The sequence below is a fragment of the Chlamydotis macqueenii genome, chromosome 6, assembly GCF_036417535.1.
Source record: "Chlamydotis macqueenii isolate bChlMac1 chromosome 6, bChlMac1.mat, whole genome shotgun sequence".
Taxonomy (NCBI): domain Eukaryota; kingdom Metazoa; phylum Chordata; class Aves; order Otidiformes; family Otididae; genus Chlamydotis; species Chlamydotis macqueenii.
Genome location: NC_141561.1, coordinates 24,271,016 through 24,288,729, shown reverse-complemented (window position 1 = coordinate 24,288,729; position 17,714 = coordinate 24,271,016). Strand labels below are relative to the sequence as shown.

General features: G+C 41.0%; 1 protein-coding gene across 1 annotated transcript in view; it reads right to left on the bottom strand.

The window, feature by feature from the left end:
* The window catches only part of MTX2 (metaxin 2), a 36,579-nt gene extending 19,369 nt beyond the window's left edge, over positions 1-17,210 (bottom strand). Inside the window, exons 1-3 of the mRNA XM_086750918.1 lie at positions 17,095-17,210; positions 2,732-2,779; positions 1,710-1,756 (exon numbers count right to left, since the gene is read on the bottom strand). Of these exons, the coding sequence (XP_086607044.1) occupies positions 1,710-1,756; positions 2,732-2,779; positions 17,095-17,134 (135 nt within the window). The 5' untranslated portion in view covers positions 17,135-17,210. The remainder of the gene's footprint in view (positions 1-1,709; positions 1,757-2,731; positions 2,780-17,094) is intronic.
* Positions 17,211-17,714: the final 504 nt, after the last annotated feature.

Sequence of the window (17,714 nt, the reverse complement as noted above, 5' to 3'; positions counted from 1 at the left end):
AAAAAAAAACCTTACCAGTAAAAAGATAAACAGGCTGTTATCAAAATAGAAAGTAAATTCTCAAACAGAGGAACTCAGCAATTTCTTTATGTAAAATACATCAGTGTATTTAAAGCTTTCTGATCACTAAGCTAGTAATACTTAACTACACATCCTAGTATCATTTCAAAATGAATCAAAGACACCAAGGATAGCTATTCTTTTGCAGTCACAACCATGTTACACAGATTCTTCATAACAGATATAATTCCTCAATACAAAATTGTTCTATAAAGTTTAAGATCAGATATCTACCGGAGCCATATTTATAGTCATGGCTACTATCAACTGTCCAGCTAGAGAATATTGAAGAAAACCAAGCATTTTTAATATATTATAGTTAATTTATCATCTAAGTGACATTTGTAGGATAACAATGGACTGGAAACAGTAAAGCAAAATGATGCATTAGAAAAGGAAATTCTAGGGTTATGTTGTTGTTTCTTTTCTTGTGTATTTTAAATACAAGCTACACATATAAGTATTGTTAGATGGTAAGAAAATTCATGAGAACCACAAAAAAATACAGTTGCTGGAGTAAAAAGGATCACCAAACACTCATCAAATGAGTAACAAAAACACTTATTCACATTACTGTGAGGCATGATATAAAACACACCACCCAAACAAATAAACATTGCCCCATTTATCTGGAGTATCAAAGATAACTGACTCCTCTTTCCAACAAAGGATAAAGGCATCTTCTTGCTGTGACAGAATTTACTATTATGGTATTTCCTAGATTACCAGAAGGAAAAAAGTTAGAGATCCTGGAAGTAGTTACCATGATCAAATGATCCTAACCCTTTTACCGGTAATGTCAGTTACAGTCTCCAAGTGTCCCACTTTGGCTAAATGAGATGTGACCTTTTTGGACAGCCCTCAAAGACTGCTTGCTCTAGCTTCCCTGACCTAGACCACACAAAAAGCAAGAAGCACAGGAACAGTGCAACTCCCCACTATGCAAAGCAGCAGCAAAGTTGCTGTGAAGAACAGGAACCTCATAGACATCCTGCTCACCACCACTTCTGCCAGGCCCTCTCCTCCTTGAGAGGAAAAACATCCTCTCAAGATTTGGGGTACCGAACCGAACAGGTTAATAGAGTTTACACGGACTTCACAGACACAGAGGTGCTCTTAAGTCAATTAGAAATGCAAGTTTGGCAGTTTGATGGACTATTTCAAAAAACCACACTGGATCTTAACTCTGTATACATGATGAAATAGAGAAAACCTATCAGATACATACAGAGGTTTGATGCCCAAAGCACAAAGCAAATATGCCTTGAATTTAGGGCAGTACTCACTTTGAGAATTAAATAACCAGCAAGCATCATGCAAGGTGTTACAAAAGGAACTAGCATAGCAAGCGACAAAAGACAGGAACCACGCACAGTTCCCAGAGCAGACAGACAAGCAGATACTGTACAAGCACAGACCAATATAAATACATGTACAAGCAGTGGTGCTCTATATAGGGCTCCCAAAATCCTCATGCCTTTTAGGCTCTGGCACTTCAATAACAATATAAAGTACATCAGGTGCAGGAAATAATTGACAAAAATAATTCTTAAACTATTCATTTAGCTAAATCAGTTACTTTTGCTAGATAATCATTCAAAAAATAAAATGAAATTAACATCTTTAGTTTAGAAAATATGACATTTTACCTGAACAGCAAGAGAAGATGCATTATCAGAAAGCAAAATTTGTTCCTCTGTTGAAAGAAAAAAAAAAACAAAAAAACAGAATTACAAAAAACAGTGCCCATTTAGCTACTGACCTGTAACTGTAAGCCATTCGGGGTTGCATTTCTTACATGTAAAACAAGAAGCACATAGAATTATTATGCAGCTGGATTAGAAAATCTGTTATATGAATATTAAAAAGAGGAAAAAAAAAAAAAAAGAGTACCAGGAATATTTCTCCTGCAAACATAACTCCATTTATCATAACCAACAACGTACAATAAAAAATGCTCACAACTAAAAACCAAACGCTTGAGTTTTATGCCAATTACTCGTCTTCTAATCAAAGTTAAATAAAACTGCATTTTCGTAACTCCTCTGGCTAAAAAGTAAAAGCATTCAGAAACCTATAAAAGCAGCTTGCAGTTAATATTGCACACTGTGTCTAGGTCTGTCACACAAAAGAAAGATGACAAGTTCACTGCAATAAAAATTCCATGCTTAGAAGACTAGGGCTGCTACCTATTAGTCTTCATTACTTTGCAGTCTTCTGACAACTGTAGCAGGCTGCTGAGCCCCAAATGGGGGCCATAATGTGATCTGATGATATATGAAGAGCTGCTAAAGGGAGCCTGAACCATCCTAGCCTATACATTTTAACAGTTCCTTTTTACTGAGAGCCCACTTTACCACAAGACTTCAAAAATCTGCTGCCTCAGCTATTGGTGCAGTAAATCTGCCAACTGTGCCTGCAACCACATCATTTTACACTGCCTACAGCAGCCAATATAATGAGTCAATAATAAACCAAGGACCTTATAGGCCATGAATAGCTGGTTTATATTGGCAGATGCAAGCGTAGCTAAAACCTCTGACCAGACAAACAACACAAAGGACTCTCTTAACAGTTTCTGTGCTTCCTTGCAGTTAATTATCTTAGTGCATATTTAATGTGTTTTCTAAAAATAAAATAATTATTAATTGCAAAAAAAGAGCATACCCACCCTTCAGTTGCTGATACAATGCAGCGTTTTCAGGCCAAGGCTCTGCGGCTGTGGAAAGAAGATGAATTAATTAAGCAAGCCAAACAACAATGTGCTTGCAGATGCTAACTGAACACAAATGTTACCCAGAGCAGGATATCAAACTGCAAAGGCGCTGATGCAAGATTTAACCTGCCCTAAAAATGTCCCACTGTCACTCTCTTCTCCCGTACTTCTCTCCTGCTCACAGAGGGACAACACAGAGCAGAAACGAAGTCTCAAAATTTAATATTGCAAGAAAAGCTAAAATTCAAGCTACGTTACAGAACGGCCTTCTAATTCTCAAGCAGCTATTTTCCCTCCACCATAAAGACATCCTTGTGCACGTTCCCATCACAATTCTGGCCACTGTCAAGAGCAACTGTGTATTAAAGTACTAAACAAAGAATTCGGGAAAGAACAGAACAAGACACAGAGGAGAGAGGCACAAACCTCCAAACCAAGTGTGAAGAATGCTTTAGGGAAATGGGAAAGCTTTCTGCCTTTCGAAGTTGTGTCCTCACTGGTCCTATATAATACCCACAAAGCCAGGTGCTCTGGCATGTCAGAAGCCCACCCACCAGGACGACTGGGACTACCTATTGCTTTAAATGATGTACTGGTCAACCCTAAAATGGGATTGTCAACGTGCATTAAAACACCTGCATCACCATTTGTTCAAAACAGTTGAATAGTTGTACTAAAAAAAAAAAAAAAAAGCAAGGAAATAAAAGACAATCGCATCTTCCAGTTGAGAACTGTTACACTTAAATCAATCATACACTACTTAAATTTATGGGAAAGTAAAAATAATAATCAGTACTGACTTACTGTTAATGGCAGCACTAAGATAACAGGTCATCACCTTGTTTTGTCTCCATTACATTCCTTGTTAATGTCTGATTAAAAATCTATTTTTAAATAACAATTCAAACCTTGCATTCTACCCAAACTAGCTATTTGTAAACCAAATTAATGTTCTAATCATGTAAATAAAAGCAGTAATGTCTATAAATAACTATGTGTAGTTCAAACAGAAATATACCACCAGCTTCAGCAAGGTCATTCTTTGTGTCTTTCCCCTCAGAACTCCAAGCAAAAAAAAAAAAAAAAAAAAAAAAAAAAAAAAAAAAAAGCACAGTTGTCTAACTATCATTCTTTTTTTGGATACTGATGAAGTATTAACTTTTATAAAGTCCCATAGAACTGTAAAGCTTATAACACTGTACACAGTTCTGCAAAGGTCATTGCCTCCAACATTAAGGCACAGAGCCTATCCAAGCTATACTAGTACGGGCATGAGAAAGCAACTAATCACATTTAAGTGTCATGAAAAAATGTTTTATGTTTTATTGTAGCAGTTACTGGTTTTACACCCCTCCATTAAAGTTTTGCCCTGGAGTAAAAATTCTTGAGGTGGAAACACATTTATTTCTTTAAATAAAAAGAGACCAAAATAGTGTCTGTGGTACTACAGCCTTAACTGTTTAAAATAGTTTATCTAACATACATTTCTCCAGATCCACTGAAGTCTTGCAAGAGCAAATGGAATGAAAAAATTAAGATTGTTATTACTGTACTTCAGCAAACTTATCAGTGCTGGACTCTGAGATACTTACAGAAGTAACTAAGTCACAAAGGCACATTGATCTCTCAAATACCCCAGTCAACCAGTGAAAACATCCTTTTTACGTGCCCAAAATGGTATGGAGAACTTCAAATTGCATGGGCCCATTTCTACTGAAAATTTTTGCCTGACCCCCTTCAGACTGAAATGTCAGACTTGTATCTAACTCTTGGATTCTGGCCCAAACTGGAAGTGGCCTATTTTTACACAAGCCCTGAAATGTTTCAGGCCCACAAAAATCAAGTGAACTTTTCATTTTCCAGCAAAAGAGCTAGGTATATTTCAAGAAATTCAAACATTCCAGTCTGATCTTGGCACTAAGCTATATGCAGCTGTGGAGATATATATATATAAAAACAGCTTCTTGGCACACTGAATCCAAAACTACACCGCCGCTAAGACATGCCATAGCCATGCCATAAACCAAAACACTAGTAGAATATTTTTTGTAACTTGTTTGCCCTTAAATTTTCCTACACATTCTACTGACCACAAGCAGACTTTAATGAACCATATCTGCCGACCCAGATTTCGTTAGTCATGATATGAAGTCTTTATCCCACAGTCTTAGTATAAATAGGGGCACACACCCACCTTAAGGCAAGGAAAGGACAAGGGTAGTTCAAAATCTTTGCATTCATTCATACACAGTTCAGTTGTGTGTTAACGTACGTCTTTTAACAAGGACATGAAACAAGGACAAACAGCCACATGAAAATCTCAGCCTTCATTATTAGTACACCTTAAACTCCGAATTTCAGCAGTTCCAAGAAAATGAACAAATAATAACCCCTGCACTTGACACCTGACGGTCTCCAGAGGGAGGTCACCACTTTGGCTGCGTTTGGATGAGGTGGACACATGCACAGGAGCCTTGAATTCAGGCCTTCAATTGTCTGCATGCAGATCAGATAAAAGATAATTGGTTTTGCTAGCACTGTACAGGCTGGATTTTAAAACAACGAACTTCACACTAAGGCTCACATACTATTACTTAGCCAAAATACTCTGCAGCATGTATTCAGAATTGCATGTAGCAGACCATGTTCCAACGATATCAGAGGTATATCCACAAAGCCTGCACAATTCCCTGAAATCAAAGCATTAAATATCTGCTCACTATCTGTCCCATATCTTACCACTCCTACTCACTCTTTTTCTCCCAAGATGTTTAGAATACAAAATATTTTTTTTCTGATGGAGTAAGAAGTTACTGCTACATGAGAGGCCCAGGTTCGTAAGGTGCAAGTTAAATTCAAATATCAGCTCCCAAGCTGCCTTCAACGAGTTGCAAGGTGAAAACATGCACCTAAGGGAGACCAGAACCCCACTGGGGTAAGAGGAGGGACTGCTGAATGGATGTCACCTGCCTCCACAAGAGGAGAAAGCGCATAACATCTTTAATGTATGGCAATGACTCTTGCCTTATGAATGTAGGTGAAGACATAATTTGTAGAATAATAGGCACTAATATTACACGCTGCTTCAGTTCTGTCATATTCCCAATCCATCAAGTTGATTAATGCTATAATAACTCCTCACAAACTTATCATTTGTACACTAATGAAGTCAAACCTAGTTTATCCTTCGGCAACTATAATCTTCTGGTCTGTAGATGTTCATTTCCCCGCTAACCACAGCTACTGTGCTGGGCACTAGCACAGAGAAAATAAAGAGAAAATTAACAGATGTGATATCAACTCAGTTTCAGAAGCTTTCAACACAGAATCACATTTATGTGTTAGATCCTACGCAACAGACATTTTTACCATTAGCTGCTCGCAGGATGAAATAACTGCCTGGAAGCATGCCCTACAGGAATAGCTTCTCTACGTATCTTAGGAATAAGGAACTATTTCGTTCTTCCTTCTGCCTCCATAATCACAGGAATTACTATTGTGTGGTTTGCAATGGGTCTGCCTCTCAGGCTTGCAGTCTTTAGTAAAAGTTGTTTTCCCACTCTACTGAAACTTTTCCCATGCTTAATGAATTCAAATATTTAGTCTTTCATGTGAATTGTCTGCTGTTGGTTTAGCACAAGCAAACCTCGTAGTCTTTCCCTACTTCTCCCCTACCACACTGCTTGTTTTAATGCCAGTTATAGGAAATAACCATCTGCAGGATCAGTCCTCCCTGTTAGATTTGTCTGAAATGAGCTTTGAGTTCAAAAGTTACTGGGAAGTGAGAATTAAAGGGAGATGGAGACAGAAAGCATCACTGCATAGGCCTTGTTATCCTAGGAGCTGAGAATTCTGCAGATGTAGCATCACAACAACTGGAGAAGTCAAATGGCAAGTAGACAACCTACATAAAATCTTCTTTGGTTTTGTGGATGACTAAAAATGCATGAAAATTTCACTGAGCTCAACGTGTTTGTTAGTAAAAACATTTTACTTATTAACAGTTTAGCATAGAAAATGCAGATTTCAAAGTGTGAACAAGGTTCTTGAGTGTCAAATTAGACTTTTAGAAGAAAATTCTGTGAACTGGTGCGTTGCATGTTCCCAGTGGAGTTTTAATTACTCAGGTTTGTAATTATTTATAAAAACACATTCCTAGACTACTCACATGTCATGTCAGAGAATTACTTAGAAAATACATAATTTCTGCTCTTGCAAAAAAACTTCTCCAAAACACAGAATGAGGCATGCCAGTATTGCATTAGGTGCATTTTTCAGATTTTGTGGTGAAATGTTTTACTCGAGCAACATTAAAGCCAGAGACAGATAGTCAATTAGCATTTTGATTTCAACATTTCCAGCTGTTTCATTTCAATAATAAAAGACTTTATCCACCCAAATACTTTTGGGACAGCAAGAGAGAAGAATGCACATATGCTGTAAGAAGTGATACTTCCAGCACTGGACTCCACTATCAGCAGGGAATCAGGAGCTCACCTGAGGCCTATGCACATCCCAGCTCCAACTAATGCTCTCAAAACAGGACATATTCTACTTGCACAGAGGTGAATTCCAGGTCAAAGAATGAGAGGCTGCACTAATGTTCCTCCAGTGAAGTTTGGGCAAGAGGGAGCACCACATTTCCAAGACACTCTGCAGTGCCTCAGCCCCACCAATTCCTTGTCCAGGCTGCTCAGAGTCTTTTTATGAGTGAACAAAACTCAGTTTCAACTCCCACACTCTGAATTACTGGGAAACTGTTCATCTTGTGTTAGTGCTGCCTGGATGGACGGGGGGGAAACAGACATTTTCATCCACCTTCCCCAAATAGGTTCATGATGATGAAAGAGCTGTAATGAAATAAATGGTTTACAGTTATGCCTTTAATCCTGCTACTTAAAAAAAAATATATATATATAAGATTTTGACTGTGAAAATGAGAGGACATGAAATACTTTGCATGTTAAATTGTGGAATATGCTAAACAACAATTCAGCAGTTTCAGCAGTCTAGTCTGAATGGCCAGTTTCAAGCAGTAGGGTATGTGGCACGGTTTGCCCTGCTAGTCTGCCCCTCATTTAGCACACTTGTCAAGCTGCAGCATTCCTGAGTATCAGGCACAGACAAATGCCAGATACCTCTGGATCCAGGCATCAGGATGTTCCCTCCTCCATGGGAAATTAAGTTATCAACAGGTTAAAAGTTTCTGTAGGAAAACATTCAACTTGAAATTAGCTTGTTCCCAGCTCTTAGCAATATCATAAATTCCAGTGGGGGAAGAATATTTCTGGAAGACAATGCAGATAGAAATAATTTTCTGTTATAAAGCTAGCCTACGCCTAATAAGAATCACAGCTAAAGAAAGAACATCAAATGTTACTATCCTCTTGATTATTTCTCAGGTACTGACACTATACAGGGAGAAGTAAATCAAGTCAATCTCTGTCTCAAATCTCCTATAAACTAAAATTTACTGAATTCTCAGTATGCCAGCAATTTATCATTTGATATCTTCTTTCCACTTCCGTAAATGAAGTACTCAGTTGACTAACAACCTCTTCCATGCAGTTCACTGCATGCTGTTGTGTAGGTGAAGCCAGGACCTGGCCCAGAAACACTTGATCTTCTCACAGTGCAATTTCCTGAAATGTTAAGAAGTTGTTTATGAAAAATAAAGACTACTCTTCCTCTGAAGTCACCACATTTGCATGGATCAGTTTCCATTCTGTTATATTCTTCTTAAACATGTTGATATTAAACTTGCATAAAAAGGAGGAAAGATAAAACACCTGAATTTACCAGCTTGGTTCACATGGCATTAAAGACCTGTTAAAACAGCCAAGAGGCAAGATATCCTCTATTAAAAACAACAAAAAAAAAAAGGTGGCATTCATTTGAATCACTCTATTGCAATATTACAGCTGGAGAGATTAACTTACAAATTGTTTCCACACAGTTTCCTTCAGCCTCTCTCTAGGTACAAATGTGATTAAATTATAACGAGATATCTAAAATTGTTTTCTCACAAGAGTAAACACTAAAAAGAAATTTAGTCTTACATTTGGGCAACATCCACATCCAAGAACACTACTTACAAGTCTCCAAACATTATGCAGCAAACATCGCAACAAACAGCAGGGGAACAGTTGCCCTTTCTGGCTCCCCATGACTGGTGCTATGGAGGAACCTGCTGCTCACTATGTTCCAGATGTAGTAACCCAAAGAAAACCACATGGAAAGCTATCACAGACTCCAGAAGGAAAGAGGAAAGCTGCTTGATGTTAAGATGCACCAAAAAGAAGTAGATGATCACTTCATTCTCTTTTCATAATACAAATCAGTCATATTTTCAAGTAGCAATACATTGTTTAAAAATAAAATGCCGGGAATTTATTTGTTTCTATATCCTTATTACAGTAAATAAGTGGAGTGGTATATTTGATTAACACAGTGAAGCTGCAGCCACTTTGGAACCAAAGCAGTTAAAAATATACATCTCGTACATTAACAGTGATCAATAAAGGAAGTATAAGAAAGTTGTGAATTAGCTTCCTTAAGATCCACTAGTTCAACCCACCCACGCTGAGTACAGATCAATTTCATGTAATTAGCCTGATCCTGTAAACTAACAAGGGCAAAGAAAAAAAATGAAAGCATCAGCAACTCCCTGGCTCTACGACAAAGGACCAAAAAGTGTTTCATAGTGCCTCGCCAAATGAAAACTGACTTTCACACAAGTTACAAAGTATACATTAAATCATGTATCAAATAATTACATCATTTGCTTAAATCCATCCCAGACCTCCTTCGTAGAGATACTGCAACTCAGATAAATCATGACTGTTCAGTAATTATTGATCAAGCAGACTGTCAATGTAAAGACTCCATCTCAGCAACAATTCTCAAACTTGAGTTTCCTGTGGCTGCACCACTAAGAGAGTCAGCGTGTGACATTGCTGCAGCAGCCATTTAGCATGACACAATCTGCATATTCACTGTCCAAGAACGCTATTAATTGCATGTATTTAAGCACTAGTCCAATTCTGTTACTGTCTTTGAGTTGACTTTCCAGAGCATACACATCTGCAGTTCAACCCTCCAGGGCGCTCAGCGGTCTCGCTGCTGGGGAGGCCACGGGAGAGAGATTGCTCCCATCTCCGCACTTGCAGAATCATGCCTCCTGTCAGGAGAGAAGGCCAAAAAATCCAAACAAAATCTGATCCATAAATAAAAAGTTGTTCCTAAATCAACATCTGGATTTCTTCAGAAAAATCAGAGCGTGCCAGATAAATTATCTCAGAAGTTTTATTTATAAAGTCCTGACAAGCTGGAGCTATTTCACTTATTCCTGATATTCAACATAAATGCCCCATCTCAAAGAAGCTCTGTAATTCTTAATTATAGCTTTTTCTAGATCTCTAAATCAATCCCTTCCCTTTGTGCTACATAAGTCCCTTGCCCCTCTTTGGCCCTGAATCAAGAAGTGAAACTTCAAGCACAGGAGTTGTGAAGAGTAGGACAGTGGAGGTATGATACTCAAGAATGCCTTAAGTGCGTTACTGGACTAGGACATTTCTTAGCCATATTATCTACATTTATATACTTTAAATTAGTCCTTTGAAAGCTCTCTTAGATTAAGATCCTCTCTTCCTTGTGGCAACCGGAACTCCTGCTCCCCTAAGGATGTCTGGCAGGCAGTCCGAACATCACTTCTGCAAAGCGCCCCAAGGAGCTCCCTGCTTTCTCAGCAAGTTCACTGATGACACCAAGTTGTGTGGTGCCGTCAACACGCTGGAAGAGAGGGATGCCATCCAGAGGGACCTTGACAGGCTGGAGAGGTGGGCCCGTGCCAACCTCATGAAATTCAACCAGGCCAAGTGCAAGGTCCTGCACCTGGGTCATGGCAATCCCAGGCACAAATACAGGCTGGGCGGGGAATGGATTGAGAGCAGCCCTGAGGAGAAGGACTTGGGAGTGCTGGTGGATGAGAAGCTTAACATGAGCAAGCAATGCACCCTTGCAGAAGGCCAACCTCATCCTGGGCTGCATCAAGAGGAGTGTGGTCAGCACGTCGAGGGAGGTGATTCTACCCCTCTACTCTACCCTGGTGAGACCCCACCTGGAGTACTGTGTCCAGTTCTGGAGCCCCCAGCACAAGAAAGACATGGACCAGTTGGAGAAGGTCCAGAGGAGGGCCACGAAGATGATAAAAGGGCTGGAGCACCTCTCTTATGAGGACAGGCTGAAAGAGTTGGGGCTGTTCAGCCTGGAGAAGAGGAGGCTCCAGGGAGACCTGATAGCGGTCTTCCAATACCTCAAGGGGGCCTACAGGAAAGATGGGGAGAGGCTGTTTAGTACGGCCTGTTGCAATAAGACAAGGAGTAATGTAAAATAGTGGGGGGTAGATTTAGATTGGAAATTAGGAAAAAAATTTTTACAATGCGAGTTATAGAACACTGAAACAGGTTGCCCAGAAAGGTGGTGGAAGCCCCATCCCTGGAAACATTCAAGGCCAGGCTGAATGAGGCTCTGAGCAACCTGATCTAGTCAGGGATGTCCCTGCTCCTTGCAGAGGGGTTGGACTAGATGACTTTTGAAGGTCCCTTCCAACCCTAACCATTCTATGATTCTATGATTCATCTGCAGCACCCCTGCTCTGATCCACAGTAGAGATCCAACACATCTGTCCCACCAGACAGGACCTCAATATCCCACACCTGCTCCAAAAACTGCTCCCCATACACACAACTCCTGCTCACCCAGCCCTGGCCCCTCTGGCCTTTCGTTAAGCCTCCCCTTCGTTCTTTCACTCCTATCTTGCCCACAGCCCTAAGCGCAAGAGGACCAGGAGGTACAAAGTGATGACAACAGAGACTCTGTGCTAGAGGCCAGCAAAGGGGCAAGAAGAGCTGAGATCTCTAGGCAGGAGGCCTCTGCAGAGTAGAAACGCAAACAGTTAGCAATGGTGCAGTCAGCCAGCCCACCACTGCCGTTAGCAATGGGGAAGATGCTGCCCAAAACATTTTGTGGTATTTGTGATAGCACCTCTCAGGCTCTTCCTCACCTCTGAGAAACAGTACCGATTCTCTGCTTCAAAATCTGAAAACATTTATCCTGTTCTCTTAATCATATCCTCACAGACTTCCTCATTTTTTTCCCCAAGGCTTTCAGTGAACACATTCCAATGCATCCAGGGTTTCTCCAAAAACAAACAAACAAACAAACAAGCAAACAAAAAAAAAAGTGCAGCTGGAATCTGAAAGTTCTTGTTAGGAATACAAGCATTATATTGGCTTCAATTTCATTACACAATAACAAGAAGGCAAAACTGTTAAAAATTCCCATCTCTCTGGAAGAGACCAGGTTCGTGCCTAGGACAGTCCAGAGAACAGAGTACCCAAGGATCAGAGAGCAAAAAGGAGTGAGAAAGAGAAGAAAAAGTTGGTTTCTCTCCAAAGTCGTTCTTCTGTGACCTCTTGTGAACTGAACAGCTAGGCTGCTAAACAGCACTCGTATCTGAATCATTCTGCAACGATGAAAGCCCACTTGCAAATCAAACTGGACAATTTCAAAATACATGTTATTTTTAATTTACTTATTTTGTTACTGTTATTTCCAGAGCAATCTTATTTCTGGCATGAGAAAAGAAGATATTACTTTAGCAGAAAACATGTAACAATAAAATGCTGATTAGAGAAAGACTGCTTAGTCTTAATGGAGCCAGAAACAACTATAGAAGCATCCTCTATCATAAACTGTAATTATATTGCTTCTTAAAAAAAGAAATAACAGTATCTCAAAATGAAGTATGTACTGTACTATAATAATTGTGAAAGTCATTTTTCCCTGAACTAAAAAAAAAAAGATTAGATAGGCAATCCACTCAGAGGACTGGTTCAAATCAAGTCATAAAACATATGTGTCTGAGCACCAACTGGCAAGAGCAGCGCTGAGAGACTTGTTTATTGAAACTGACCAAGAGTTAAAGGGATTCCTTTTAGCGTGATTATAAAAAAAAAAAAAAAAAAACCCACAAAAAAAAAACCACACACGCATGTAAAAGAACACTGCAAGAGAAAATTATACAGCCTGACAAATCTGGTATTTTCAAATCACCTCTTTTTGACTTCAAGCACCTCTGCAGCAGGCTTAAACAATCTGTGCGGCAGAAAACCTATTATTAAGCAAAAATAACTACATTTTTTCAACTTAGCCATGCAGGAAATGTTAACATTTACCTATACACGTTCTGATGTACAAAAACCACACTCAGTTTAAATGTTAAGTCTTTATGTGCAGGAACAGTTCAGGTGGTCAGGTTTCATTCCCTATGTATTTGTTCTCATCCAAATTGCAGCGTGTCACAATACATAAAACATGCACGTCAGAGATTTATTTTTGCTCTGGCATGCCACATTGGAGGCAGACTCACTAAGAATGTAAAATATCTGAAGGCAGAAGGGCATCTGTTTTTCACACTGCATTAATTTCCCTTAGTATTAATACTAGCCTAAGACCCTTGGACGTAACTCAACAGCAATAAACAGAAGTAATTTTCCAGAGATGAAAGGACAAACAAGGATATTATTTTCTCTCTTCTGACCACTGATCTAAAACTAATGTTTTGGGGGAAAAAAAGTAAAGCATATTGAGTAATTTAGTGATCAACTAAACATCTTTTAAGCAATCTTTTATAGATTATTTGAGCAGTCAGCTTCTTAAAACTACTAGACTTAGAAAGATTAATGTTCTGGACCACTTGAAAGCTGGCATTCTAATTCTTCTTACAGTACAAACACTCATTTCCTATCCCGTTAATACATGATTGATGCTGAGTTACTCTAAACAAATTCTCTACGATATTATCCAATTAATAGTTTCTACAGTTCAGAAATAGATGATTTAAAATGTGACATAACACGCCTGCAATTCATGACGCTATGGAAATACCTGCTTATTATTCCCTGAGACACAGCATCAACCTCTTTACATTTCTCAATAAGTGAACAGTTGAGTGACATTAAAGGAAGTGTTCTACTCCACATAACTGATTTAGTCATCATTTCATGTTTAATCATTAACGCATTCCAGCAGCAGGCTATGCTCTGCATGTCCAGGTGAATGCACGTTGCACAGAGAGGGTGCTGAATTACTGCAGCAGTGCAAAAGGACTGAGCAACTGATGGTCACAGCACAGGTGAGGCTGGAAGGCACTTCTGGAAGTCCAGGGTCAGCTGCAGCAAGTTGCCCAGGGCCATCTCCAGTTTGGTACCAAGCATCTCCAAGGATGGAGACTCCACAACTGCTCTGAGCAACCTCCTCCAATGTCAAACCATCCTCACAGTGAAAAAAGTTTTTCTTATGTCCAGATGGTATTTTCAGTGTTTAAATTTGTGCCAAAACAGTGAATAGGCACATTAGAAGTGAATGCACAAGATGCAGGAAAGGCAAAGATAGGCAGTACTCTAAAAATATATATATATATATTTCTAACACATACACAAGCAAGTCAGCATGTAAAAGAAAGTTACGATCCTCTTCTCTACTAAAACTCTCCCCTCAGCTTTTAAAACATTTCTAGAAAATTAACTATGCTGGGATAATTGTCTCCAAACACCTGCATGCAAAGACCCATGCCTTATAGCAATTACATATTAGAGCAGCTAACATGTAATGCACGTTCATTGCAACTGCCATAACAAAGTGACCGTCTTCACGAACAAGACCCTCCACAAAAAGCCAATCAAATTCCATTTTTATGGGCATGGAAAAAATTCTCCATCATTCTTAGATTTCCACCCATATGTAACAGAAAGGCAGTATTCACAACCACAGATATGGGGACAAGACACTATTAAAACAAGTTACATTGTTAAGTGGTATTTTTTCCTTGCAGATACACCATTTTTCTTCTTCACAAATATTCCTGCATTTGCAGGACATTTGTATCTTCTTGGTACCAGAATGAAATATTCTCTGTGACTGTGCAATGTCTGAGGAAATCCAGAAGTGTGGTGGTGGGTATTGGCAAAGATCTAAGATTTTTTTTTTTTCCCCTTCTCTAGAAAAATCTTCCATATGAACAAATTGAGTGATTTCGCCATTACTTCGTTTCAATCTGGGAATGGTACATAATACAGATGAGCTATGAAGGCCACAACCCACTGGCAAAGGTATTTTTTATTTTCAAGGCAGATAACTGCTTTTGACACTAATTTGCTTTTGGGAAAGCAAAGACAATGCCATAATTTTGTTTTAAAGAATGATTCAGTGGACAGGTCTGCAACGAGGATTTGTACTGTACCTTGAGTCACAGCAAGTAGCTGCGTATCCAGCAGAAGCACAAGATTAATAAAATAAGCACCAACCACTTCTGCTCTAGAGAAATAGAGGAGCATTGCCAGTATTTCTCTATTAGATCTCTAAATATTACTCTACCTAGAAAAAGAAAATGAGCATCACTTAACCTATGACTGACAGGTAAAAGATGAGGTGCTACTGTTTTAAGCTTATTAAATTGTAGGAGAGTCCAGAAATACTTGAGCAGTTGTGATGCCCTCAAAGCACCACCTTAATAGTACAACTGTTAATAGGAGAGTCTGAGACTAGTGTAAACAGCATCCACCTACCCAGAAGGGAAGGCAAGAATCTCTCCAGGAACAGAGGAAGAACACTTCAGCAAAGAGGGAAAGAGCCAGTTGTTGCAGAACTTTGTCTTCTTGTTTCCAGTTTTTCAAATATTGCATTTTCCTTCCACTATATTTAATTTGTATCTGTCATTGCTGTATTCCACAACAATTTGCTTGTTTAGTAGGACGCTGTTGCCAAAAAAAAACCCCAGCATTTTCAGTAAGAAAGCAGTGAGATGCCTACCTACAGTATAGTTTTGAGTTTGTATTTGTAATTCCAGAAAAAAGTATCAGCAAGCTGTCACTCTAAAATATGCATAAAGGTCACAGAGCAGAGGAATGCAGCAGCATCAACACCTACTCACATATGTCATCACCCTTGTGTTTCACAATAGATATAAAATCTACTAAAGAGATCATAAAGGCTACTAAATGGCATGAAGCAATGCTGATCATGACTGTATTCTCCACATACTGAGGACCCAGGGCTCTGGTCCTTAGAACATAAGCATGGCTTGTGCTAACATCCTTGAATTAACAAATGCCAACTCAACAGTGCAGCACAACTTTCAAGCTTGTCTATGGGTACCTCTGCGTGGCCAGAGTCAAGATTCACCATCTTCACTTTACCTACCAGTCAGGGACAAGCCTGCCCTGGAAACTCTACATTCATAGTAGAGAATCCAACTCAGACTCTTACATTAGAGCCTCTACCAAGTTGCAGAAGATGCAGCTCCTGGGACAAAACACCAGCTTCCTCCTGAATAGGACAGTAGCAATTAAGATGCTGTTTGCTTGCAGTATTTATTGCTTGTGAGCTTGCATAGCAGCAAGGAATCAGGAACTGAGAATAAGTAAGGAGAAACTGGCCAATGCACTGATTTTCAGTGGGCAACATGTACTTTGAACTTCCCAGCCAGGAATTATCTGAGGTGCGTGTTTTCTTTTTCCCTGGGAGCAGATTAAGTTAGTTACTTAGCAGATCTTTGCTAAGTAACTCCACAGTGGCACACACTTCTGGTTTATGACAGGGCTCACATCCAGTTCACGCGGCCCAGCTGCAGCAGATCACAAGAGCACCAGCAAGCAGCAAAGGCACCGTTACATTTCTCAGCTTCACAAGGGCAACCTAGGAAACACGGCACGCGCCGTGGGGAGCGGGGAGAGGACGGCACCGCGCTGAGCTCTCCCGCAGAGCAGGACTCAGCTCCAGCTGCTGAAGTCATAAACACGATGCACTCTTCTGGACTACTGAAGAAAAGTAAACAGTTTTAAAGACAGAAAAGTGATTAAATGGAAGTAAAGATGTGCCCTGGCATAGCTAGGAGGTAGGGACCCCACAAGGGAGGGGCCCTGGTGACCGCCGTGCCCTGCGGGGAGCCGGGCAGGGTGACCGGCCGCACCCGGGAGCGCCAGGCGGGCGACGCGAAGGGAAACGCGCCCGCGGCCAGGCTCTGCACAGCGCCCCGACTCCGCCGGCAGCCTTCCACAGCCGCCCCGAGGCACGCGTGGCCGGCTCCCTCCCGCGGCGCCCCAGCCCCGTCCCCAGGGGTCACCCGGGGGACCGGGACCGCGAGGGCTCGGCTCCGCCGCCAGCCTCAGGCCGCCACCCCGAGCGCGGTGCTTGAGACGAAGTGGGGCCCAGCCTGGCCCTGCCTGCAGCGGCCCGCCCGCTCCCCCGCCCCTCACCGGCCAGCTGGGTCACGAAGGCCTCCGCCACCAGCGACATGTCGCGGAGGGTGGACCGCGGCAGGCCGAGGGCACGCACAGGAACCGGGCGCCGCGCCGCCGGGCCAGCAACTGCATCCGGGGCCCGGGGCGGGGCCTCGCTGCAGGTCAGCGGGGCGGGGAGCCGGGACCGGCCGCCTGCGGGTGTTGGGAGCGGAGCTTTGAACCGCTGACAGCGCTTGGCGGGCGGAGGAGGGAAACCGCTGAAAGATATTTACGAATAAAGCAGTATTTTGGCATATGTGTGCCTCGGTCTCCTCAGTTATCCCACTCTGAGGAAGAAGTTGAACTTTTGTCCCATGGAACCGTTACTGAGGTACAGCTGCGTGCTTGGCCATGGTGCAGAACTGAACTTAGAAATAAAATCACAAGGACCATGAAAATGAAATTCCAGTCTGAAATGGTAGCCAAACACACTGGCCAATATCGTGACAGATGAGAAGGTTTATTGTGATTCTGTGCTTGCAATGGGTCCCTGGGGTGACTGCAGGTACTGTTCGGGCCAGCGAGCAAGGTGAAGGCCATGCTCAGGGAACTCACAACGGGCGCCAGACCCTTCAGCACTGTGAACATGGCTGGCT